The 26,832-nt window shown below is 45.0% G+C and overlaps 2 protein-coding genes across 6 annotated transcripts in view; one reads left to right on the plus strand and one right to left on the minus strand.

The window, feature by feature from the left end:
• DUSP10 (dual specificity phosphatase 10) overlaps nt 1-20,401 on the minus strand; it is a 40,684-nt gene extending 20,283 nt beyond the window's left edge. Inside the window, exons 1-2 of one of the 4 annotated variants that reach the window (XM_089907031.1) lie at nt 20,326-20,401; nt 15,969-16,822 (exon numbers count right to left, since the gene is read on the minus strand). In XM_089907031.1, the coding sequence (XP_089763157.1) occupies nt 15,969-16,779 (811 nt within the window). In that variant the 5' untranslated portion in view covers nt 16,780-16,822; nt 20,326-20,401. Of the gene's footprint in view, nt 1-15,968; nt 16,823-17,967; nt 18,154-18,987; nt 19,141-19,557; nt 19,854-20,325 lie in introns of those variants that run through there. The other 3 variants (XM_089907039.1, XM_022579264.3, XM_022579265.2) reach the window with 3 other exon arrangements.
• Nucleotides 19,285-23,097, plus strand: LOC149750421 (uncharacterized). Of its 2 annotated transcripts, XM_089907049.1 has the most exons (3): nt 19,285-21,282; nt 21,378-21,483; nt 22,668-23,097. In XM_089907049.1, the coding sequence occupies exon 1, from the start codon at nt 19,923-19,925 to the stop codon at nt 20,337-20,339; it is 417 nt and encodes a 138-aa protein (XP_089763175.1). In that variant the 5' UTR covers nt 19,285-19,922; the 3' UTR covers nt 20,340-21,282; nt 21,378-21,483; nt 22,668-23,097. The 2 variants fall into 2 exon arrangements, with proteins under 2 accessions (XP_089763175.1, XP_089763180.1); XM_089907054.1 differs by lacking the exon at nt 21,378-21,483.
• The last annotated feature ends 3,735 nt before the right edge of the window (nt 23,098-26,832 follow it).

Here is a 26,832-nt window from a genome sequence, read left to right on the forward strand (position 1 = left end):
TATGCAAAGTGCCCAGAGCTGTGGCCCAAGTAGGTAGAGATCAAGTCATCCTGGGCATTTCAAAAGACTTCTTTTCCAACTCTAGAACGCTTTTTGTTTCATTCCTGGTTTTCATCGGTAAAGGAATCTCCCTTTGCCATAACTACACCGCTTAAGTTTGTCTCTTCTTAGAAATGTGCCTTCCTGGGCAGCCCCAGGATGCCCTCGTAGGAGTCCACTTTCTAGGAGCTGGTGACCTAACAGGGCCTGGCAGGAAAAGAGCCAGGCCGGAGCAGGAACAGAACGGTAATGGCTACTGGACCACAGGGAAGACAGAGTGTCTATTTTAAGTGGGAAGGAGAAAACAAACCAAAAAAGAAAAACACATGGGGTGATGGTTTAAAAATCCAAACAAAAGCCCTGGAAGAAAAACAACAGTTGATCTGAACACAGTGTTTAGCAGATGTAATAGGACATGTACGACAAAAGTGTGATTCTAGACATTGCAAACTACTTAAAAAAACAACCACTCCTGGGGCTTCCCTGGTGGCACAGTGGTTGAGAGTCCGCCTGCCGATGCAGGGGACACGGGTTCGTGCCCCGGTCCGGGAGGACCCCACATGCCGTGGAGCAGCTGGGCCCGTGAGCCATGGCCGCTGAGCCTGCGCGTCCGGAGCCTGTGCTCCACAACGGGAGAGGCCACAACAGTGAGAGGCCCGTGTACCACAAAAACAAAAACAAAAAACAAAAAAAAAACAACCACTCCTTACCCATCTTATCACCCTACAACAGTTTCCTCTAAGGAACTTAATCCCAACACCAATATTTAAGAATCTCTGGTACCAAAGTGGTATGTAACATATGTATGTCACCACCTCTCATGTGGTGTCGTCTGGGAGATGAAGAAGCAGAGAGGACCCCAAGAGTTGCAGGCTGGAAGGTTCTGGGCGTGATGGTGTCAGAGGCTACCCTGTCTCCGGGCTAAGCCTAGTGGGCAAAAGCAGTTGCTGGAAGACTGAGTCACTTTACAAGTCTAGAGCATAACTGGCCATTGTCACCCAGGATGTGGGGGTAGAGAAACAAGCAAGTTAAGCTACATACAGTACTTTGCTTTCCCAAACACCGTGCCCCTAAAACAAACATCTCGATGGAAGGCAGTCTATTCTTGCAAAACTGCAGTGCAACTCTGACCATAAAAACACAGAGTCAGCACAGACTCCACAAGTTAAGGGCATGGTCTCCAGCAAGACTGTCCTCACTTCTGACGCCAGCCACAAGTCCAGGGGTTCCAAGGCGACCCGCACTTCTGACCAATTGGCTGAAAATTCTGGGATTCCCACACCCCCCTCAGGTTGGCTAGTTCACTAGAATGACTTGCAGAGCTCTCCTTGCTATTACGGTTTTATTATAAAGGATACAAATCGGGACCAGGCAAATGAAGAGACACACAGAGCAAGATCTGGGAGGGTCCTGAACCAGGAGCTTCTGTGTCCTATGGACTCATCACCCTTTCAGCTCACGGTTGTGTTCATTAATCAAAAAGCTAAACCCAGCCCTGGTGTTTTTTGTTTGTTTGTTTGTTTTTAATTAATTTATTAATTTATTTATTTTTGGCTGCGTTGGGTCTGTTGCTAAGCGTGGGCTTTCTCTAGTTGTGGCGAGTGGGGGCTACTCTTCATTGCGGTGCGTGGGCTTCTCATTGCGGTGGCTTCTCTTGTTGCGGAGCACGGGCTCTAGGTGCATGGGCTTCAGTAGTTGCAGCACGTGGACTTCACTAGTTGTGGCTCGTGGCCCAGAATCAGTAGTTGTGGTGCATGGGCTTAGTTGGTCCACGGAATGTGGGCTCTTCCTGGACCAGGGCTCGAACCTGTGTCCCCTGCATTGGCAGGCAGATTCTTAACCACTGCGCCACTAAGGAAGTCCTAGTGTTGAGTTTTTATTGCAGCTTCATTACGTAGATATGATTGATTGAGCCACTGGTCACATGAATGAACTCAATCTCCAGCCCCCCTTTCTTCCCAGGAGGAGCTCAGACTAATACAAAGCCCCCTCCCTCTAATCACATTGTCGGTCTTTCTGATGACCTACCCCTGTTCTAAATCATCTCACAGTAGCATAAGCTCAGGTGTAACTAGAGGTTACCTCCCAGGAACCACCAAGGGCAAAAGCCAGACAAATTCTGCATCACACAACAGTTCTGTCCTGGGGGAGAACATCGGCTCTTCAGTGAGACTGGTCTGAGTTTGACTTTCTGCTGTGTGACTTTGGGAATTTACTTAACCTCTCTGAGCCTCAGTTTCCTCATCTAAAAAGTAGAGATAATAATACTGTTATTAGTATACAGAGATCAGCACCGTTCAAGAGAAGTATGATGCCGGTTACGACGAAACAAATCTTTTTCTCATAGCTGCACTTTAAAAAGGAAAAAGAAACTGGTAGAATTAACATTATTTTTATATTTTACTTAGCTCAACCTGTCTAAAATAGCATCATTCCAATATGTAATCAATAGTAAAACAATTATCAATGCAATATCTTACATTCTTCTTTGTACAAAGTCTTTGAAATCCAGTATGTATCTTACACATATAGCACACCTCAGTTTGGGCTCATCTCATTTCAAGCCCCATGTTGACTCATGGCTACTATACTGGGTAGCGGCTGCAGATAGAGGTGACTACTGTTATCTTCATTAAATGAGTTAATGCTCAGTGCCCATTTTACAAATGTTCCCTAAAATGTGTGTGCGTGCACATGCGCACACACGTGTAGAGGCCGTGACCAAGGCCTAAACGCTAAGGTGCTCTAAGCTGTGTGTCAGGCAGCTCCCACAGAACAGCAAATAGCCATTCTCTTCTCCGGAAAAGAAACACTTCAACTTGGAGGAGAGAGGCTCTTAGATGAATTATCCACAGTGTGCTCTTTCATTCCCAAATTACATCTCCCCAACGCACATTTTGATACTGGCAAAATCAAGTAACCATGGACAATAGCTTTCAATGGGAAAAGAAGTCCTGAAAGCAGCCAGATGGGGAGTCTCAAGGAACTCTGAATGGCTGGGGAGTGGGGAGGAAGAACTGTAGGGAGGAGCTTTGACTCATGAAGTCACCGAGTAGCCCCTCTGCTCCCCCTCAGGCCACCTCCCAGCATCACTGCCCAGACACCAGCAAGTGTACCTGCCAATCACCCAACTCTTCACGTCCTGGGAAATGCTCCACATTGTAAATCCAGAAGAATGTCATGAGCAGGAGATTGATTTCAAGGTAATTACTTAGGTAGCTTTGTAGCATCTGATTCTCAGGACCCCAAACATAATCAAAGTGTCTTTTCTTTTTTAAAGGTGCAGATATTAATAGGCAAGCTCTGTCTCTTCGAATACTGGTGCCCCACCTTCAGCTTCTCCCAACCTTTATAACCAAGAGCTGCCCATCACCCTGCCATTCATCTAATTCAGTCAATTCTCAATGGAGCGAGGGTGAAGGTTCCAAGCCACCCTTAAGGTAGGAATGAAGAGATTCACCTAATAAGGCCAGACAAATGCATTTTTACATAATATGCAAGATTAATTATAATAAACTCAACCCAATTCACATATTTCATCAAGAAAGACAAGCTAATTATCTGTCAGAGAATTAGCTCCTATTTAAAGGGCATTTTACCTTAATTTGGCCAAAAGAACTAATGGGAATAGTCTCTCCATCCTGATGTATTCTTTTGACTGCTTAAGCACTCAGAAGACTTCAGCACTGCACTAAAACCCCAGGGTTTAAAAAAAGGGGGGAAAGGGGTAGGGGCACAAACACCTATTAACACCTCACAAAATCTAACTCTCTGTTGTTATTCACAAGGATGTCCCTTTCAAAGCATCTTATCAACAGCATCAAACTGGGAGTGACTCAGATTTATGAAACAAGGTGGCATTGGCCCTGCCAGATCGTTCACTTCCACTATAGCTTCTGGTTTTTAATAGTGCTGAATGGGGCCTCCACACTTCCTTACCCTGCCCACCAATGCAGAAGCAGGAGATTTACAGCACAAGCCTTAGGGCATATGTGTTGCACACACAATCGGAATTTGTGCAAAGATCTGTGATGAAAGATAAAGACTTTCGTACAAACCAATAACTTTAGTAGGGAGCTGGAGCTTGTTTTCTCAAGTGAAAAGCAGGAATGAAAACATGAAGGGGGATTAGGGGGGGAAAATAAACCCAAGGTGGCTGGCCCTGAGCTTCCATTCCTCAGTGGAAAAGTAGAAAAGCTCCCAAACAAGGGATTCCCTCCAGAGGTTTCTCTTAACAATATCAAAAGCTTGGAAACAATCTTAACTTCATGAATAGGCAAATGTGTTAAGTAAAATGTGATACATCCCATAAAATAAGACACGTTATAACATTCAGAGCGAAACTATGATGGCTATACAGGAAGCAAAAGTACTTGCAATATAAAGTGAAAATGAATTTCAGTTTCTGTATGAAAAACTCTGCAAAATATGCACAAATATGGGTAAAGAATGCAGAGGATATGTAAAAGTGAAACTAAGCCAGTCAGGGAGATTAGTGTGTCGTGTAATTTTTCTTTCTAAAATTTTCTTAATAGTCCAACAATGGGTATATAATTGAGTCTTTGCTAACACTTAATTTTATAAGATTTCCTTACACAGAAATAGTATTATTTTCCAGTATGGTGCTGATTCAGAAAAAAGTCCTTATGTAGTTATCTATCCACCCCACTAGAAACACTGGGTTTTTCCAAACCTTTAAACAAAAAATAATCTACCAAGCATCAAAGAGTTGTTTCTACTTGACATTGCACCAGTGGTGATGTCAATTCATGTGACTGTATCTATTACTCATTTATTCCTTGGAGATAAATATATGGTGATGAATTTTTATTGCAGATATATGATATAATTATGGTACATTTGTAATATATGTTAGCTATTATGTGCCTGGCATTGTATACGAATTATCTAATTTAATCCTCAATCCCATGAGAAAATTGTCATTGCCCTCCCTATTTTATGCATAGGAAAACTAAGGCACACCAAACTTATTTCGCTCAACTTTCTGCTGTTAGTAAGTGATGAAGTTAGGATTCAAACTCAGCAGTCTGGTTCTAGAATCTGTGCTGTTAATTTACTATATTCCCTCTGCTAGAAAAGATACAAATTTCTAATAGGAAAGCTGAATACAAATGCAAATCGGCAGACCGATTCATTGAGAAGTCACTTAATCACCTCGTTACAAAGGGGAAGGGAAAGAAAACATGAAGCAACCTGGCCAAACACTTGGACCCACAAGATTTGCTTATTTAATAACAACTCAAATTCAAACCAAAGGATTATACTCCCACTGGGATTTAAAGGATAATTACTGTACAGAGAGTTAGGAAACATGGATTCTATGCCAGTTCTGCTACCAGCTACTTATGTGCTCTTGGGTAAGTAAGCAGTTTCTATATCTGTAAAATGGGACAGTTGAAACAAATACTCAATAATCTGTCTGAATGAATACTACTTCAAGCACAGAGTTCCCAGGGGTCCATCCTGCTATCCTTCAAGGGTGTTAATCATGCTTTCTCTACGGTCTGTCCCTGCCACACTCCCAGATTACCTGAGCTATATTTGGAGGCTTAGACTATAGAGAGGAAAAAGAAAGATAAGGAGAGGAAAGCAGAAGACGAAAGCAACAGTTAGTAAATAGTCTGATAACATTCTTTTTCACTTATCCCAGAGAATTCACTTTCCCAAAGGTAATGATAACCAAGTAGAAATTCTTTCTTCACACACTTGAGGGGGAAAAGAAACCCCATAGTTAATATATTATCCACACTAATAGAACAGATAATGATTATAAAACATAAGCAATCAAATACCATTGGATCTTAGAGTCTTGGGATGTAGTCATACATACCCACCAAACATTCCTTCTTATTCACTAAATATAATTTCATACCTGTCTTCCTTCTCACTTAGCTACTTCCCACTCCAGAAAGGAAGTACATTAATATGGACAAAAGAAGAAAGCATCATTCTCATATCCACAGGCTACTAGGAGAAAGCATTCTAAAGTTCTCCACATTGAAAATACATGGAGCAGAAGCCTCAGAGCACTATGCCCAGTGGCTACCAGGTACCAGCTGAGTGACCTTGACAAGTGCCTGGACCTCTCTGAGTCTCAGTCAGTCATATGTAGACTGGAATGTTATCATGAGACATAATGCTCTGAGCACAGAGTCCGCTAAGACAGCAAGCATTTCATAAATGCTAGAAATAATCGTTGCGGGTTTCAAACATTTGTTTCATTGATTGGTTGCTCTAGTTAAAAGTCTCTGCCATGACCAAAATTTGAAGTTTCCAAAAGCCGCGATATAATTCAGGGTGAGGTCATTGGAAAGCCAGCTCTTCGGTGAGGACACAGTCAGCCACTCTTAGCACTGGAGTTTTCAGTTGAGGAGATACAAGAAAATGGGCAGTGGGGGAAGTATCGTAACCAAGGACACTTCATAGATAAAGCACAAAGTGACCCTAAGGAATGAGATATACAGTGCACTTGTAAATAAACATGTGGCCAGCCTGGAAAGAACTTGGCCTTTGAGATCCTTAGAACTGGGTTTTAATACTTGTTCTGCAACTCACTGGTTAATAATCTGGGGGGAGAAATATTGAATCTCCTCCTCCGATTCCTCTTCTGTAAAACTGGGAATCTAAAACCTCTCTCAACAAGTTGTGCTGAGAGCTAAGTAAGACATGTATGTGACAGCCCAATGCCCAGCACATAGAAAGCAGTCAATCGCTTTTATATTTTTTCCCCAAACTATCTGGAAAATAATTTTCTAATTTTGAGGATGATAGGTTGGTCAGACCCAGAGTAGTTATATGTGATTAAATGGTGTTCCACGGTCAGAGTAAAATTTCACTTCATGAGAACCATCAGAGCGTTCTTATAAATCTTATCATAAAAATATGCTATTTAGTAAGACTAGAAATACAAGACCCAAGAAAATGTTCTCTACCCCTTCAAGGAAGCTCCCCTTAGAAGGCTGTCTCATCTTATTATTTTAAGAGGGACGCAGACATGCTGTAATAACTAATGACAGTAATTCACAGTCTTGAAAACTGGAACCTGGGACCTCAGTCCAAGAGCAGGAAGGTGCTGTCTCTGACTCTGAGAGGACCCTCTGCCCTCACACCGCTCTGCTCCCTCTATACCCCTGTTCCTACTTCCTCTCCCCCCATTCTGTTTTTCCTTCCCACTTGCCAGCAGCAACAGCTGGTGATATTTAGCCCAGCAGTAGTGGAACCCGGGGCCACGATGCAAAGAATGTGGGATTATTTCTCCCATAGAATAAGCATCAAGTAGTAAAGCACTGGACAGTAATGTTCTGCCACAGAGTGGTGACAGCCTCCTTACCCAGGGACACAAAATGAAATCACTTGAGCTCACATCATAACGGGAGAAGCTTACGCACCTCGAGGGGAGGACAGCCTGACGCTGCCCCCTGGATCAGGCAGCTTCGTCTATTTACCTGATTGAGAATTGGGCAACAGATGCCTGACGGGGGTCCACCGGGTGGGAAGACAGAGAAAACCAAACCCTCTGTCGAAGCACTTGGGAAGAGTTTGGCTTTGTTTTGCTTTCCGTGAAATTCCAGTCTTACGGGGGCAAAACACACGATGAGTAGACCCTCACCACAAATGAAACATTAAGCCGAGACGGATAATGTGATGAATCTGCAAACCTTTTCTTCCCGATAGTGATTTTGCCCTTTGCCAGAGGCAGAGCATGGGGTAATAACCTTTATCTTATATGAAAATACCAAGCTGCACAGCTCATTTCTTTATCCAAAAGCATAGGCTCAAGTTTCCTTTTCCTTTAAGTTCCATAAAATATGGGTCTTGCTGGTGGGGGGGAGTGGTATATATATATATATATATTCCCCCCAACTTTTAAGTAATAATAGATGATACAGACAATAGGCTGAGAAAAAAAGGATGCTAAGACCTTCCTCTTAGCTTATGGATGAAAACATCTAGAGTCAGAGACTTCATAATTAGAAAGGACACTACATCAACATGAATGTAAAATGGATATTTTGAAATGTTCTACAATAAAATTCAGGCTGTGGTTCATCCTTATTCTTTTCTCTTCCCTCCCATTTTTCTGAATTAGTAAAGTTATATGATATTAATATAGAGTATATAGTACATGGATACACAGCCACAGAAAATTTGCCCAAGGGGAGCCCACATGGTTTAGGGGAAATAGCACAGGCTTCGAAATGACAGACACTTGTGTTTTCATTCCAGCCCTGTCCCTTAGAGTGGTTTTTAACTGTACTCGCAAACTCTTTTTTTTTTCCTAAGCAAGCCAAAACCTTGTCTTTGAAATACCATTTACAGTGTTTGTTTGCTTAGCATGTCTTCTTTTCATAGAGAGCATGCAGGAAAAAATAAACAGAGGTCTTGTCCCTATCAGCAACATGTCCCAAATTAGTGAGGTTCAGATTACAAAGTTCCACTCCAATGCACAGAGGAGGCCTGTCCGCCCTGAGCTTCTTGAGGCAGAGAGAGAATGTATGCTTCCTTTTCCATTAAGAAAAACGACAAATAAAGAAAAAAATTCTGTTCGGATCAAGACTTCGGAAAGAAAATCTGTTGGCCCACAACGATGTGCTTAGAAAAGGCCAGACTCTATCTTGAAAGGGAAAAAGAAAGGAGAAAAAAGCCAAAGGCCACACCAGCATGTACTTCCCAGGAGAACGATATTTCCTAAAGATAAACTGCTCCCTAAACAAGATTGTGTAGCAGTAGAGGATGAAGAATCCGAACAGGTACATGATCTTCAAGGTGGAAAGAGTTCGGAATACTAGCCCGGTCCATATATATGCTCTCATCCTAACATTTAGAGTATCAGAGTTACGATGGCAGATGCCTCAGCCTGAAGACCAGTGCCTAGCACATAGAAGGCATTCAGTAATATTTGTTGAAAAAAATGAGTGAATCTCCTGTACCCACAAGGCTGTACATCCGTGGAACCCAACAGACCCAAAAGTCCCTAGAAACCTGAAACACTTGGGTACAGGGGCGCATTTTGATAAATGTTTTCCAGCTCTTCCTGAAACCATTAAATTCCCCAGAAGATGGGATTGACATCATTAACATTTGTCTCATACGTCTATGGTCTATGATCCAGGTAAATATCAGGACCATGAGTCTGCTGGTTTCAAAAGACTTAGGTCCTTATACTTCTGGACTGAAATCTCAAAATTCAAGAAAAAAGGTAGCGATACTCAAAATGATTGATTAAATATATTATCTTACTTTATATTTGTATGCTATACAATAGATACTGTTATCATTAGATAATAATACACACACATAATCAACATATCAACCTGGCAAGACCTATTTTTTTGCACTAAGGCTCTGAAATTAATCATGCATGTGACCCTGGATGAGCAATAAACCTCTCTAGGCCCCAATTCTGTAACTGCATAATGAGAAGACCGGACGAGATGGATGGTTCCCAAAGTTTGCTGCACGTTAGAACCACCTGGGAGCTTTTAAAAGTCTTGATGTTCCAGCTGGACCCCAGACCAGTTTAATGAGAATCTCTGGAAGTGGGAACTGAGCATCCCAGGTTTTAAATTGCCCCAGGTGATTCCAAGGAACAGCCTTCAGTGAAGACTCTTGGACTAGGTGACCTCTAAGGCCCCTTTCTATTCTAAAACCTGAGGTACTTGAGTTCAGAAGAGGTGACATGACCTCTCCTGGGATTAGAATTTCTGCCCCTTGTGTGTCATGTACCTTTTTTTTTTTTTTTTTTTTGCGGTACGCGGGCCTCTCACTGTTGTGGCCTCTCCCGTTGCGGGGCACAGGCTCCAGACACGCAGGCTCATCGGCCATGGCTCACGGGCCCAGCCGCTCCACGGCATGTGGGATCTTCCCGGACCGGGGCACGAACCCGTGTCCCCTGCATCGGCAGGCGGACTCTCAACCACTGCACCACCAGGGAAGCCCTCGTGTACCTTTATCTACCTACTAGAATTAAATTGCCTAGGGACGGGACTTCCCTAGTGGTCCAGTGGTTAAGACTTCACCTCTGATGCAGGGGGTGCAGGTTCAATCCCTGGTTGGGGAGCTAAGGTCCCACATGCCTTGTGGCCAAAAAACCAAAACATAAAACAGAAACAACACTGTGACAAATTCAATAAAGACTTTAAAAGTGGTCCACATCAAAAAAAAATCTTTTAAAAAACAGTTGCCTAGGGACTACAAAGCAACACATTTCTATGCCCTCCCCAGCAATGCTGAGCCAGGGAGAGTCTGGCTGCCGCTAACACTGGAATGAAGGAAGCAGGGGCAGCTCCTGGTCAGGGGCGCACGCCAGCTCCTGAGAGCACAGGCACCACAAGGCTGCGTGGTAGAGAGCGTTTCTGCTCCTGTGATTTTGCCAAATCTCCCTTCCTCTACCCTGCTTTTTCTCATCTAAAAGCATTATCTACCACTGCTAGGAGGAGTTTCTTGAACTTGTCCTTGAGAAGCCAGATGGTTAACTTAACTGATCTGAATGGTTGAGGACAAGTGGTTCCTACTTAACATGCGCCCTAATGCTGTGCTCAGAACAAGGGCTCATTCCCCTCCCGCCCCCCCCAGTCTTATGGAAGAGGTTCTGAAAGGCCATGGGGGGGTAGGGGAGCAGAGCCCAGGGACCTGATTTACTGAGAGCGATCTACGTTCCAGACACTCTATTTACATTGTCTGAGTTCATCCTTAATGTTGGAATTATCCCTGTTGTACAATGAAGAGAAATGGGCTCAGAGGGGTAACCTGAGTTGCCTAAGGACACCTCTAGCTGGTCAGCAGAAAAGCCTCTATTGGAGCTCAGGTGTAAGTGAGCTAAACGCCACTCTGCTGAACACACAGTGAACAGGGAACAGCTTTTCACTTTCAATTAGGAAGCAGAATAGTACATCCAAAAGCTTAGAGAGGGTGTAGGCAAATAAGAACCAATTCAGGGGAGGGTTCAAGACTCGCTTAACGACATGAGAGGGTCTTTCAATGAATTTCCTCCTTTTCCCTCCACCTTCCATCTCATCACAACTCAAAGCTTCCAGAACTTTTCAAGATGAAGCACACTGCCCCTCCTTCCACCTCCCCTTTTATAGTCAGACTACAATCCTTATTCCAAAAATAAATCAGCCTGATGAGAGGCCAGAAAAAGCAAAGCTTAATTGTTTTATACTTTCCATTATTTAGTTATGGGACATTCGTTGGACAGATTTATCATCACGTTTTTACAAACTCCCCTACAAATAAGTAATTCTAGGATATGCGCAAATTACTCTGGCCTCCTGACCCAACATGTCTTTGTAATTACTTGGCAGTCCAACTGTATGCTACTTAAATTAGGTAACAGCCACCAAGTTATTTTTAAGCCCTAGCAACACACACACACACACACACACACTCACTGCTATACCTAGCTTGTTATCTGCACTCCTTTGGAAGAGGAGCTAAAATTGCACTTTCACTGATACCATCATTTCTGTTCGACCAACAGTAATAATATTAAGCTACATGAACTGAGTGTTCACCCTGTATGAGGAACTGTTCTAGACACTTTGTACCCATTAATTCATTTAATATCTAAACTACCACCATGAGACAGCTACTGTTATAGCCTTTTTGGTAAATGAGGAAAGCAAGGAAGTAAGCGAAGTAGCCATCAGTAAAGGGCACAGAGCTAGTAAGGGGCGAGCCAAGACTAGAGCCCAGACAGGCTGGATCCTCAGTCCTGCCTGGATCTCTCCACTATTTGCTATAAGGCTAATATTCAGCATGTTTGGATATTCAACAGAAGCTCAGAATAACACATTTGTGGGTATATATTATGCCCTTATGTCACCTGTTTAAAAAAAAGAAAAAATCCTCCTAACATCCCTGACAGGCAAGAGGAAGACTTTTGTTCCCCTCACAAAACAAAGCAGGAAAGAGAAAGAGTATTTCCCCAGGGTCTCTGATTTCTGCACATAGACCTTCACTTTGTCATCAGACTCAGCACTGCCTACAAGTGTTTACTTAGAGCCCTTTTTGACTATGGGAAAATGCGCCACCTATGTCGCTCATCTCAGGAGTTGCGAAGGAGTTTTCTAGCGTAAGAAACGAATTCTCTCTGTCATGGAATTGTCCCTACGCATCAGCCTCCTGAATTGATGCTCACTCTTCCCCCTCCCTCCCCCCAATAAATGTCTCTGATACAGAGGCAGGCCTGTTGGAGGATGAAGCAATCAGTCACTCTTTGTTTTGTGACAGCACAGAGCAAGTACAGGCAAGGGCCCTGACAGACCCTCGTGTTAGGGGAGCACTATAGACCCCCAATGAGGTGCCTGGAAACCTCCCACTCTGAGGCGGGGGGGATGCTTCTCCATAGACCTGATAGCCAGTTAGTCAGAGTGGAATTTCAAGCTCGAAAATCTCTCAACAATGGGCACATGACACCAGTGTTTAGGAGTGAAAATGTTGTCCATACTATACTATACAATATTCCCAGCCTTCTTAATTTGAAAATATTAAGTTTAAACATGAAACATATTGAAATACATTCAAATATTGTCTATACTCTAAAATCTTTCAACAACCAAGAAAAGAAGAGATAGCAAATAGGGAAAGTGTTAATAATTGTTTAATCTGGGTACTAGGTAGATGGGTACCCATGATACTCTTTTCTATGTTTCTCTATATTTGAAATATTTCATAATAAAAATGTTAAAGGCATAGACTGTCTTTAAAGAGGAAGTGATAGTAGACTAACCTTTCCTACATAGGTAAGTGACAAATTATTTCCCTGAACACAGCCTTGCTAAAAAGAAAGGGAGCCTTATAAACATCAAGGCAAAGATGGTAGCTCTCATTCTGAAAAACCCAGAACTGTCTAGTCTCCTTATTGAGTTGGGTGAGAAATCACATTAAACCTCAACTTTGTGTAAAACAACTTGCAATTCTTTCAAAGACTTTGCAGGTCTCTAAATATTTATTCATTTGGATCATTTTTTGCCAGGTTGAATAGAAGCACAGGTCTGATGCCATTTATTCTTCAGAAGATGAGAATAAAATGCAGATTCAGACATAGGTCACAACGGGGACGGGACTGTAAATTAGAAGAGTAACTTAATCCCAGGGGCTTCTGCGCCTCTGATCAGTTTCTTCCCAACCTGACACAGCATTACTAAAATGGTATCTGAGCAGCCGCTCTACTTGACAGGCAGCACCAAAAATGGAGAACATGGCATTGAAAGAGGGGGACATAAAACTTGGACAGGGAGGGTAGCAACCGGTGTTTACAAACATAAACCAGAGAATCAGATGGGTCAGCCATAAATTACCCGAGATTATACTGAAATCTCTGAAAATAAGCTAATGAAGCCTTAGAAGTTTCGACCTTAGATTCTAACTACCCCCACCCCATATCTACCCTACAAAAGTCACTCATTCCAAAATGGTACCACCACCACTCTCGCTAAAATAAAATCTTACATCACTAATGGAGGGGGTTGCTAAAATAAACCTCAGCAGAGAAGCCAGAGCAGAATGGTCTGCTTGACCCACTCAAGAACCTAGGAGAAGTTGCTGGCTATGCCTTCTGAGAGATGCCCACTCCACTTTTCACCTCAGTGGTGCTATGGTATTAACCTTTGGTTTACCCAGATGAAAGGGTAGCTAGGGGCATTCGAATACCAATCTCTTTCCCTGCCTTCCCATCGTGGTCCCAATTTTAGGCCATTCCCCCAAAAGAGACCAAAGTAATAATGACAAAAATAATAAAGTAGATTACTGACCCTTTTGCTCCTGAACTACATATATTCAACCAAATTCCCAGATATTTGAAGAAAGAGCCCCCCAAACTACAAATAATCCAACCTCTACCACCAGTGCGTCTTCCAGGTCAACCGCCGCTGTGTCTCACCAACCCGAAAATGATGAGCCCTCACAGCGGCCTCCCAGGCACCCAGTGGTGAGGTCAGCAGCATGTCCGGCCCCGCCCCATTGAGGCAATCTTCCTCACTGACACTGAGGAACAAGCGCAGGCTGCCCAGGCTCTCAGCTGCATCCACCGGAAAGGGGGAAAGGAGCCCCACTTTGATCAGTAACACCTAGGAGATTCATTGCCCAGCGATTGACAAGCCACACTCATACACAACAATGCCCACTGCAAAGAAGAGGGTAGAATCTCCACCTCTTCCTAATCACCCTATGTTCATGTCCAGGGTCATCTTCATGTGGATTATTTGATGCCTGTCCTCAGATCATACAGACACAAAAGGTCTGCTTTCCCTCAATGACATCTACTCTACATGAGCAACAGACCACCCTCAAGATCATTGCATTGGTTCTCCCCTTCTTGGCTCCCCAAGACAAACTATTACAAATGGGAAGACTGTATTTTCTCATCCAAAAAAGATGAGAGAAGCCAAGATCATGGGAACAGAAGGCTAGCTGGGTAAACCTACTGGGAATCACTCAAAGTCAGCCAAACAAGAATACAAAACAATAAAATACAGGGGTACACAGAGGAAATCTGAGCATATCTGTAACCCCAAGAAAACCCATCAGCAACAAAAAACATACCTGGGAGCTGCTGGGAACTCTCTGGATGCAACTTCCATGACGTTCTCCTTCTCCTGAGGGCCCACCAGCTCAAGGAAAGCCATACTTTTGTGCTGGCTGAGCCCAACAAGAGCAGGTTTGAGGGCAGTAAGGGTGGGCAGAGGGGATGATGTCAAAGACATTCAGAACTGTATTTCTAAGAACACTGCTTAACAAAAAGCAGAATGCACCATTGGGAAGACAAGAAGAAGAATGGCAGAGCTGGCCCACAAAGGCAAAACTCCTAACTTGCTCAGCCCAATGGTCTGTTGCAATTTAAATATGCAAGGTGTTCAAAGGAACCCAGCAACGTCTTTGGTCTACACACCGCACGAGACTGGCTGGTGATGTGGCCCAGACTGTATGCCTTGACTCAACACACTTGGGAAGAGAAGAAATAAGATGCCTGTCTCTCACTACCACCACTACCCCCTGACAGAAGACACCAAAGATGAAGCGTGGTGTGCAGTGCCCCAAAGAATGGCATTCGAGAGCAAAGAGGCACACCTGGGCTGGATACGAGACACGGGCTCCACTACTAGGTTAGGCAATGCTGTGTGGAAGGAGCCCAGAGATCAGGGAGCAATTAATTCCTGTTGCCAGGGCTCAGCAACATTGACCTGCCAGTTATTCTGTGCTCAGTGGGGCAAGTGACCCACCACCCCATCTTAGGAAGAGCCATGATGCCAACGGTTGTCAGGTGATGCCAGAAGGAACTAGGGGGGGGCTGGGGAGTATTTCATAAAAATGACTCTGTCCATTGAAGCTTTGGCAGAGGAACGGATGTTTGGGGTGAACTTATACTTTGTGAGGGACCTTAGAATACAGCTCTCTGCCCTTCCTGAAGGTCACTTTCAGAGAGGTGAGAAAGAGGAAGAATTTCCCACCAAAAACTGGTACCTGGAGGTTTACTTGTAGTTCACCCCAGTTGCGGTTTCCTCTGTTCCATCAACTTTGATTAAGTCTGAGAGACAAGAACTTTCCAGCTAGTTTGACTGGACTAGAAGTACCAGACCAGGCATGACTGGAGATGCCATCTGGTGTCATAAAGCCCCTTTATAGAAAGATGAGAAAACGGTCTCCAAGAGGGGAAATGACTTGCACAATGCAAATGAGAAGGTGAATGAAGACTAGAGCCCAAATCTTCTGGCTTTCAGTTCAAGGCTGCTGGGTTTCTCTCCCAACCCCAAAATAATTGAGAGGGCACGGAAGGGAAGACAAGAAGAAGAAAGGCAATTCTGTTTTTTTTTTTTTTGCAGGAGGATGCTGTTACTTCTAAGAGAAAACCCAGAGTGACCCCAGGCTTACCAGGACTGTGCTCGGGGAGGGGGTGGGGGCATTACCTTTCAACACCAGAGGTTCTTTGCCTTCTCTCTTCAGGGACTCGAGAACTACGTGCAGTGGCTGGGAGGGCATCACTCGGCTCGGCTCATTGGTATTCTCATCATAAACTATAATTTCTTTGGAAAAGATCCTCTTGAAAGAGTCTTTGCCTTCCCTACAGGAAATCAAGTCTAAGACCGTGATCTTGCCCTGCTGTAGTCTCCGCCGGCTGATCTTATCGGCACAGTTAATGTGGACAGCTCCTTGGATGTGACTCTTGTTGTACTCCATGAAGGGCCGGCAGTCAATGATGACAGGGCCCTGGCTCGGCAGGTGACTCTTGCTGCATTTGGTCATCTTCTTTGCCAAGTCATTGGGGTAGATTATTTTGATGCTGGCTAGCTGCTTGGGGGTCCCTGACACAGGGATGCCCACCCCACCTGATGGACTTAGAGAGCCTGCGTTCTCACTGTTGTTGACCATCTGGTTGGCCGGGCAGGTGGTAGAGCTTCCAATGGTGGTGGTGGTGGTGCCGGCGGCAACGGCTTGGGTTGGGGCCTGATTGTCCTTGTCGTAGGTTGCCACAGTGCAGCAGCTGGCACTGCTGCATCCACAATTCAGGGAGCGGGCAGAGCCGCTGGATGAGGGCATATACGTCAGATTCGCAGCCTTTAGGGACACAACGGTGGTGGCGATGACAGGAGGGTGGCTGGTACTGCCAGGGGTGGCAGAGCCAAGGTAGCTAGAGTCTAAACAAAGGTTGAGATCCTGAGGTCGTACAGGCCTAGACAGTGCCACCACTACCCTGTCGTCTAAAGGAGACGGAGGCATGAGGAGGCTGAAAACTGGCAATTCAAGAAGAACTCAAGACAGTCTGTAAAGAAGGGGAGGGGGGAAAGAAAGAATAAAGTCATGTGACACAAAAGGCAGTCGAATCCAATCCCTAGGAAGGGGCTTTGCATCCCTCTGAGCGAAGTTGTCCTAAGTGCCCTTTACCCTGTCACTCTCAAAGCCTGAAGCTCATTGCTATGGATTCAAAGAGGATGCAAACCTGAGAACCCCCCAGTTCTTGCTAAGTCTAAGGTTAGATGTAAAGTCTATGCAAATGTTGATGAACAACCTTCCACCGACCCACATCAAAGTTCAGCCTGAGAAAAGGTAAAAGCACAAAGAATTAGAAAAGCTGAAGACAGAAGGGAAGGCTCTTAAGAGGCATCTCTTCTGGGCCTCATCTCCTGGGCAGAAGTATAATGCAACCGTCTGAGAAAGACCCATGCGTCCACCCGTGCATACTTTCCATGGAATTCCTTCACCCACTGCAAAGGTAAAGGAATGATCAAGAGTGCTGGCATGGCTCACGGGAATATATGGCAGCTAAATATACATCAGGGGCGGATGTCAACTTTCTGCACATCAAAATGAAAGCATCCCCCTAAGTGAATCTCTTTAACTGCCAGCTATTCTTACTTTCCATTCTACTGAGTCCTTTGAAAAGCACAACAAAGTCATATTAAAACCTCCCATGTTTCCAATTAGCCTCTTATAAATTAATCTGCATTTCCTCTTTCATTACAAACTAGTCTCCTAGAATGAAGCCTCAAGCCAAGGAGCCAGGTCTGGAAACCCCAACTCTGGCAGATCCATCCCTTGGATTGCTCCCTTGCTGCCTTTAAGGAAAGGACCACTTCAACTCTCCTCCCTCCTTCTTTCCCCACAGGCACATCCTAGAGATCTTCTCAATGGGAGGCAGCCGCTATGCATAATCTTTCAATCCCACACAGATATCCCCCCTCTTCAAGAGGATGGATTCATTAAGAAGACTTCCCAATGAGCCCGTCCTTGTGGGAAGTAAAGAGCTGCTCAGGGGTCTACCTCCTGTCTCATGAGAGGGCGCGTGCAAAGGGACAGTTCCTTCCTCCCTGTAGGCACAGGGGCACTCCACACCCGGGCCCTGATGGCTCCTCTCCTATTAGACATACACACAGAAAAGAACCCAAACCCCATGCAAGAGTAGCTCACCTAAACGAACTTTAAGAGATGTCTGGAAAAATGTCATCGAACATCCCTCTACACAGGACTGTCACCACTCTCTGACACAGAGCCAAAATGTCACAGGCAGAATCCACACATTCACACACACAGGGGCACGCACGTATCACATCCACAGATCGCCACCGACTCAGCTTTCTCTCACCACCTTTGGATGGGCAAGAAGGACCCAACCCCTTTTCTCCCCCCCTTCCTCTTTTCTTCCCTCCCTTCTTTCCTCCCTTGCCCTCCCTCCCTCCCTCCCTCCCTCCTTCCCTCCCTCCCTTGCGTAGTATTTTTTGAAGAGCAAGTACTATTCCAGAAGCTATAACTGTTTCCCAGCTGGACCAAGCAGTGAAAGTCTTTGCTATTGTGTTACCTGGTAGGGTACCTCCCAGGATCAACAGTCCACTTCCCTTGAAAGGGACGCATGAGCGTGTTCACGGAGACACAAGCTGGGACCCCCACCTCCACACGGAGTGCGCGGCGCACACACACTCTCTCTCACACACACGCGCGGAGTGTATAAAGAGATCTGCACCCCTGCAGCAGAGGGTCGGGCGTAAATATATATTGCCCGTGAAACCATCCAGACTAGCCTAGGAAACCTCCCAGAGAAATACTGAGCTATCCCCTCTCCCTCGCTAGTCGTCCTTCCACCTCTAGTCAGAGGCTGGAAAGAAAATGAAGTGGTCAGAGAATGCTCCTTCCCCACTCCTGGGGCACTTAACATCCCCCTTCGCAACACAGCGCACTAACAAGTCCCTGGCATTTAAAACTGCCGCAAAGCGTCCCAACAAACCTCATTTTTTCCTCGCCCCCAATCCAAGTAGACTGCAGAGAGAGTAAACGCACAGGGCAGCGTGAGGCAACAGCCGGAACCCTTTAACCTCACCTGCTGTGGCTCTTCCGTGACCATCGCAACACACACACACACACACGCACATACTCACACTCACACCGCCTTACACTCCCGGGCTCTCGGGAGTAGCCACGGTGACTTCCACTTACTTCATAAATAAGTGTAACCCTCCACTATCTGGCGCTCCGCTTCGGCTGTGGATTCGCGCATTCAGCCCTCATTCACTTGGCTTCATTGATCTCCAGCAGCAACATAGTTACTTTCTCTTTTGCTACACTGTAAATGTAAGGTTCTGAGGGGGCGGGCCGGCTGCCGACCGACGGCGCGTTGGACCAATAGAAATCCAGAGAAAGCTAACCGCTACCTCGCAGCAGCCCGCGGCCAATGGGTGGCTGGAGAGGGCGGAGCCAGGGCGTGGCCTTGCCTCCTTAAGGAGGGTTTATCCGACGCCGCTTTGGGTCCACAGTGTTATAACACGGGCGGTGATGTCATTGGCAACCAATCAAAAACTTAAAAGGGCCAACTGGGGCCCGCGCTGAGCAGCTGCTCTCTATTTACATGTAAACCGAACCTGCAGGACGCAGTTAACCCTTTCCGGAGCTGGATTGTCAATGGGCTGGACTCGCCGCTCCAGCTAAAACTGGCTCTGCCCACTTGGCGGGATCCTCCTAAGTCCCCTCACCCCCGGACAGACCACGCTATTTCTTTTCCCTTCTTACTCTGGACGGATGATCAAACGTGTTGGAGTAACTTTCTACAGGCAAGTGGCAACGAGAATGATCACTCTCCCCAGCGGGAAAAACAGGTTCTCCGAGTCGCCCGACGTGACTTGATAAACCCAAGATTCACAGACGTCGCCGAGCCACCCGCGCGGGGTGATGCATGTGAGCACGCCGCCAGGGGCGTCGCCTCTTCTCCAGTCCGCGGCTTGGGGCCACGCGCTGGGGACCTGGGCTCTGGGGCGTCTGGTGACCCGGCCGTCTGCCCACGGGCAGTGAGGCCCTCCAGCCTCGCCGCGGCCCGATTCCTCCGGGCCACCCCCTCGGCCCCGCGCCGCCAGGAAGCGTCGGCTGCCCGCCCGCAGATGTCGCTGCCCCTCCGGCTGCCCTACTGCTACCCAGCGCGGAGGTGGCGCGGCGCCCTCTGGCTCGCCTATATCTGCGCCCCTGTCACGCCCCCGCTTTCCCCGCCTGCCTACCGGGGCTCCATCCGTAGCACGAAGGCAGCGCTGCGGAGGGCTGCTCGGAGGCGGCGGCCTGGACCCGGGCCAGAAGCTACAGGGGGCGCGCCCCGAGGGGCGGCACAGGCGCCACCCCCTAGGCCGGGCGTCCCGGGGCCTGGAGTGCGTCTGCCTCGCCAGCCAGGCCTGGCCCTCTGCCCGCCCGCGCCCCCTCTCCCACCCCGCCCGCAGGGTCCTCGCGCCCCGCTCCTCAGAGCCGCGCGCGACCGACCCGCAGCCCGACTTCCCCGCGCGCCTCGGCAGTTACCGGCCACCGCGTAGGGCCCCAGCGAGCCGAGGACCGCCTGCCCGGAGCTTCTGGAACAGCAGCGGCTGGCGGAAAGGAGCCGGAGCTGAGTAAATAACCGACTGAGTGTGGCCGGCGGAGCGTCGTGAAGGCGGCGCTCCCCTCTTGGTTCTCGCGACTGTCGCCGGAGTGGTCGCCGGCTGAGGCGCGCGGCAGAAGAGGGGATTGGATTGGGGGGAGAGGGGGTGGGAGGATGGCGAGCCTGCCTGTGCATCATCAGGAAAATATCAGGGAAACTGCGGGAAAGTCTTGAGGTACGAAAAGAAGTGGAGATGAGGAGATGAACTGCAGAGAGTTTGCATCAAGGAATCCTAAAGAAATAGAGTTTTTTCCTTTTCCCCCCTCTCCTGTCTCAGAGAGCGCTAGAGAATATTTGACTATGATTTCTTCTTACCAGATTGAAGGTGTTTGGAGACATACTTCAGGATCCAAGCCTAATAAGCAAGCTAAGTGGCAGCGACATATTCATGTCATTGGCTTTAAGTGCAGATCTGAAATCTGACGATGCCAAACCTTGGCCGGCTGACCAGCTATGCTCAATGAGCTGAGAGATCCCTTTGAGTACCTCTGGGGAAATATATATTCTCATATTCCCATATATGCATAGACACACAGTCCGGGTTTCACGACAGTGTTTCAGACTGAAGTAAATGCACGCAGTCATCTTAAACAGGAAAGCATTTTTGTTGCCCCACGCCCCACAACTCACACACCAACACACATAGACAGTACCCCTTAATGATAACTAATGAGTGGTTAGGGTACACCATTTGATCCTTACACCTTTGGGGATCAGCAGGTCCTGGCCAAGAAAGGTGGGTTCTGGATAATTTCCACAGAAATCAGAAAAGAACTTCCCAGAGACTCTAACCCTGGATCTATTTGGAACTTTAATAGCTTGCCTTTTCCTATCCATAGGTAAGTATTGAAAAAAATATTCACTAACTCAAGGTTGGAGAGTTCTGGTTATAAGTCCTGATTCTGACTCACTTCTCTTGTATCTGTTCATCCAGAGTCACTGTATTTATTTATCTGTAAAATAGCAAGACCCCAGCTTAGAAGAAAAAGGAAAAAGTTCTGGTGCAAGCACTCAGGGGGGAAAAAAAGGATCGTCTGCAGGTAAAGGACATTCAGTAAAAAAAAAAAGAAAAAAGCATTGTGTTTGCTTTAGCAAATAGGGTCCCTCTATTTAAAAGTACTTATGATCTGTAAGTTATGAATTCAATGCTAATATCTCAGTATCTATCAGTATCTAAGTCCAAACAAAGTAGGAATTTATACAATTGCAGAATAGTTCTTAAAAGTCTTTCTACAAGGCCCAGAAGGGGAAAGTAACTTTAAAAAGAAATGTAATTCACTGAATGAGATGATTATTTTATTAGAGTTTCAAACTGGTGGATTATTATAATTTAGTTGGCTAAGAATCTAGCCATCCAGGATGAAAAATTGGGAAAGATGGCAAAATTCCTCATCATTTATCAAGCCTGAAACATGAAATAAACATATACAAAGATGTAATTATTTTTTAAGTTAAGCATCTCTAAGTGTATAGTTCATACTCAAATTGCAGTGGTAGAAAAAAAAACAGATTACAGATGGATTTTTTTTAGTCACTACTCTTCTAAGCTTCTTTTCTACAAAAAGAGGTGATTTTGTTCCATGTTTTGAGTCATAAATGTGGAAATAGTATCTGAAGTACTACCCTTAGATTTAAATTTGTAATACCAACCAGCCAATGTCTATGAACCTGATCTGTGTACAAATAACTGGCAAAGCCTTAGTGTTCAGTTTTAGTCCCAAAGAAACAGTGAAGCATCTTCTCTGCATTTGAGTGTTCTAACATGATTGTACTGAGCCATTTCTTTGTTCCTACAAACAAACATCATGAGAAAAATATTTATTGTTATTTTCAGGGCAAAACACCATGTGTTAAAGCAAAAAGATGAAGCTAACTTAAGCCAGCATATAAGACATAATATGGATAATGTCGAACAAATGTATTAATTAAATGACTGCCTTTATGTTCACGCAAATGGTTAAGTATGTGGGAAATAATGGCAGCAGGTCAGGACTGGGTGAGAGCCAAGTTTTCAAAATAATACTCAAGGTCAAAGTGGATTCCTGGAGGTACTAGAATTAAGGCAGAGAAAGGCTTAGAGAAAATTTAGCAAGAAGAAATTGCAGGATAAAGGTGATATTAAATCAGCAAGAAGTGGGGAATGAGCTGAGGGATAGAAAAGTGAGGGGGCAAGCAGTTGAGGTCACTGAGACCAGTCTGTTGAAATATCCTATGACATTTCTAGGCCTAGAGGAAGGTTGAGGAGAAGGATCCCCTGCAAGAGGAGACCACTGCAGTACCTGTGGGTGAAGGAAACAGAAGTGGACCCATCTGCCTGTCTCACTGTCCATGAGTTTGAACACAGGAGGCCTATACAGATCTTTCCCTTTACATTCATGGGTAAAGTGCACTTGGGACTCAGGAAAAGGCTCTGAGGCATTTAAGGTTCTTTATCTTTGTGTTTGGTGAGGTAGCCACTTGCCACATGTGACTGTTTAATGCTTGAAATGTGATACGTCTGATTTGAGATGTGCTGTAAGTTTAAAATGCACACCGGATTTTGAAAACGTCATATAAAAAATGTAAAAGATCTCCATTACTTTTAAATTCATTACATATTGAATTGTTTATAGTTTGGATACTTTGAGTTAAATAAAATATGTTAATAAAATGAATTTTACCTGTTTCGTTTTTACTTCTTAGACAATGACTATTAAAAAATTTCTACCGACTTATGCAGTTTACATATTTCTGTTGGCCAGTGCTGTTCTAGAACCGTAATTGCTCCTTCGATTTGAGGTCACTTTGGTGCCGAAGGCACCAGAACCACAGAATGCTAGACCTGGAGGGGACTTTAGAGCTTATCTAGGCCAGTGGCTTTCAAACTGTGTTAGGATGAGCCAGAGGGAGAAGGGATGCAATGCAAGTGGGGATGAGTGAATCCATGCAGCAGTGAGCTGGTGGGGCTCTGAGGCCACGTCCCACCCCGCCACTTCTCCACACTTGAGATGTATATGAATATATTATTCCTGAAACTCCAAAGTAAGATTTCATTTGAAGGAAAGATTCTGGTACTTTTATGTGTTCTTTTTTTTTTTTTTTTTAATCCTGGTCCACTGTTTTACCATGAAGCCGATCTGAGACCCAGAGAATGGAGAGGGCATGGCCCAACACCATGCTTGACCTCAGGACTTGACCTCAGCCCTCATTTCAAAGTCCAGCCTGACAGTAGAGTTGGTGACTGACCAGTTGGCTTGGGGGAGTTAAGAAGCTCTCTGTCTCAACTGCATTGAGAAATCCCCTTTCCAGGCAGTTAGTTTTTCCTCCCCTTCCACTCACCTGCCATTTGTGACCTCACAAATGCCTACTGCTCTTTGTCAAGAGAATTCTGGATAAACCCAAGTGTGTGGATCATTGACACCAACTTATTTCCTTGGAAGAAAAACAAAAACTAACTCACTGGCCCTTGGTTTCTGGCAATGCATTGCTCTGCAGTGGATGGCCTATTATTATTACATGTTGCTACATCAAAGACTTAACATTTTCCCCTTTGCCAAGCTGAGCAATCATTTTCTCACTAGGAAATGCCATCAGATCCAGAGTCTCCCAGCCTCAGGAGGCTGTGTCAGATTGTGTTGTGTGTTGTGGGATGCAAAGATAGAAGATAAACACGCATCCTTAGCATTCCTAAACCCCCTTAGGACTTGTTGCAGGTCTAACATGAAGGAATTAATCTAACCTTCTCAGCATCTCTTAGCAAGTTAAGATGGTACCGCTTCCGGATATTACAAGTTCCCTTTAGATTACTGAGTGTGTCATAATGATCCTCATTTCCTTTACAATTAAACATTGACTGAACTGATTCTAAAGATTTGGCATTTGGAAAAAAAAAACAAAAAACAGGTAACATTTCTTAGTGTTTTGCTTTGTGCCAAGCACAGTTGAAAGAGATCCACAGGCATTAACTCATTTCAATCTTCACATCTACATGGATGCTGTAAGTAGGTACTTTTATTAGCCTTAATTTAAAGATGAGGAAACAGAAGTACAGACGGATTAAGTAATCTGCCCCAAGTCACACAGCTGGAAAGCAGCAGAGGTAACATTTGAACCCTGACAATCTGGCACAAGAACATCTGCTTTTAACCATTCTGTGTTATTTAATTCATGGTCTCTGTGATTGTATAAACTTTTATCATATCCCCTTCAGCCTCCAGACTGCCAGGATATTTTTAATTGTCTCCTTGTAAGAATTTGCTGTTTTTTCTCTACTTTCTCCCGAACTTCTGAGTCCATTATGTCTTCGTGTGGTCTCTCTCACTACTGCATCCTCCATGTTTGGGACCGCATCAATCTTCCACTTGGTTTCCAGAATTCTCCCAAATAGCGCTCTAAACTTTGTCAATGTTTTGATTTTACTGCAGGCTCAACTTACAGATTCAATGAAGGGCCTATGACATCTCTTTTGCCAACCACGCCTTGTCGTGTTGCTGTCCCCTCCCTAACAGGAGCTAGCACACAGTGTGAGCTCAGTAGGTTCTGTTGAATGAATGAATGAGTCAGTGAATGAATGAATGAATGAATAACATTTTTCTTATATGTGCCCTTGAATTGCTGGATTTTTTTAGATGCATACCCTGGTTCATCTGATGCTTTTCTAGCTACTGATTTGGTCTCCTCTGAAGTCCCTAAATTCAATTGTCTTCTGAATTGTTTATGCACATGTTAAGTGTCTGTCTCTGGGGACTCCCACTGTTTACACATCACTTGTTTGTTAGCATACTTAGAGTGTAACTCCAATTTAGAGTTGGAGTCCCCCCCACTCTCCCCTTTGGTAACCATAAGTTTGTTTTCTATGTCTGTGAGTCATTTCTGTTTTGTAAATAAGTTCATTTGTATCATTTTTTGAGATTCCACATATAAGTGATACCATATGATTGCCTTTCTCTGTTTGACTTACTTCACTAAGTATGATAATCTCTAGGCCCATCCGTGTTGCTGCAACTGGCATTATTTCATTCTTATTTATGGCTGAGTAGTAATCCATTGCATTACATTGCATCCAATCCATTCTTTATCCGATCATCTGTCAATAGACTTTTAGGTTACTTTCATGTCTTGGCTATTGTAAATTATGCTGCAATGAACATTGGGGTACATGTATCTTTTCAAATTAGCATTTTCTCTGGATATATCCCAGGAGTAATTTCATTTTGTTCATAAATTATTTCCTTGAAGTTTTGATTACAGGGCTGGGAAAGGTATGTTTGGGCAGAGAGTGGGCAAGGACTGGTCAAGTAGAGGAAATGTTGCCAATTCCAGACATTTTGTTTTCATGAGCTAAAGAGACTAGAACAGAATCTGGCCACAGAACGGAGTTGTCGAAATCTTTGCAGTCAAAAAATGAGGTAGTACTGAGGCTCAGTATGGCTGTCCCCAGTAGATGCTGGACCTGCACTCCTGGGATGGGAGGGAAGCAGTCAGGCTGCTCATCTTGGTGCATCTCTGTGAGGGGCAGCTCTGACCCAGACACCATCTGACTGTTTTTATGCCAGGCCAGGGGGCTTTAAGTATGAAAAAAGCTAGTACCAGCCCTTGGGGAAGCTAGGTGAGTTCAAATGCATGCCCAGAGACACTCTGTTCAAGCCTAGAACCCCAAAGACAAGTTTCTCTGATCCCATAGTATGAGGAACAGATTGTGCCTCGTTCTCTCGTGAGGATGCAGAGCTCTCCTCCTGTGTTTTTAAGCTGCTGTGATCTTCATCTGTGATGGGTAATTTCATGTGTCAACTTGGCTGGGCCACGGTGCCCAGAGAGTTGATCAAACATGATTCTGGATGTTTCTGTGAGGGTGAAACCGATGTTTAAATCAGTGGACTTTGCATAAAGCAGATTGTCCTCCATAATCTGCTTGGATGTCCTCATCCAATCATTGAAGGCCTCGGTAGAACAAAGACTAATCTCCCCCAAACAAGAAAGAATTCTACCAACAGATGGCCTTTGAACTTCAACTGCAACATTAGCTCTTCTTAGGTCTCCAGCCTGCCATCCCATCCTACAGGTTTTGGACTTGCCAGCCTCTATAATCCCATGAGCAATTTTCTTTAAAAAATCTCTCTCTCTCTCACTCTCTTTCCTAGTATATGTATACATCCTATTGGTTCTTTTTCTCTGGAGAACCCTGACTAATACACTAGTACATCCTTCTTCCCCTTTGTGGACAGAGCAAAGCCAAGCCTGGGAGATGTGCACTGTATCAAGTGTCAACACAGCTCCATTTCTGTCCTGCATTAACTAAAGACATGCTGAATTGACTGCATCTTCATCTTTGAGTGCCTTCATTTCCAAGAGTTTAAAACCACTCTGAAAGGGTGATGACTACACATTTAATAAATCTAGGATAGAAAAAA

The sequence above is a fragment of the Delphinapterus leucas genome, chromosome 1 (genome assembly GCF_059928025.1).
Source record: "Delphinapterus leucas isolate spDelLeu-1000000601 "Yukka" chromosome 1, BTC_Dleu_Yukka2, whole genome shotgun sequence".
Classification (NCBI taxonomy): domain Eukaryota; kingdom Metazoa; phylum Chordata; class Mammalia; order Artiodactyla; family Monodontidae; genus Delphinapterus; species Delphinapterus leucas.

Coding starts and splice junctions, on each gene's coding strand:
- LOC149750421 (XM_089907049.1), top strand. CDS start 19,923: ATGTCGCTGCCCCTCCGGCTGCCCTACTGCTACCCAGCGCGGAGGTGG.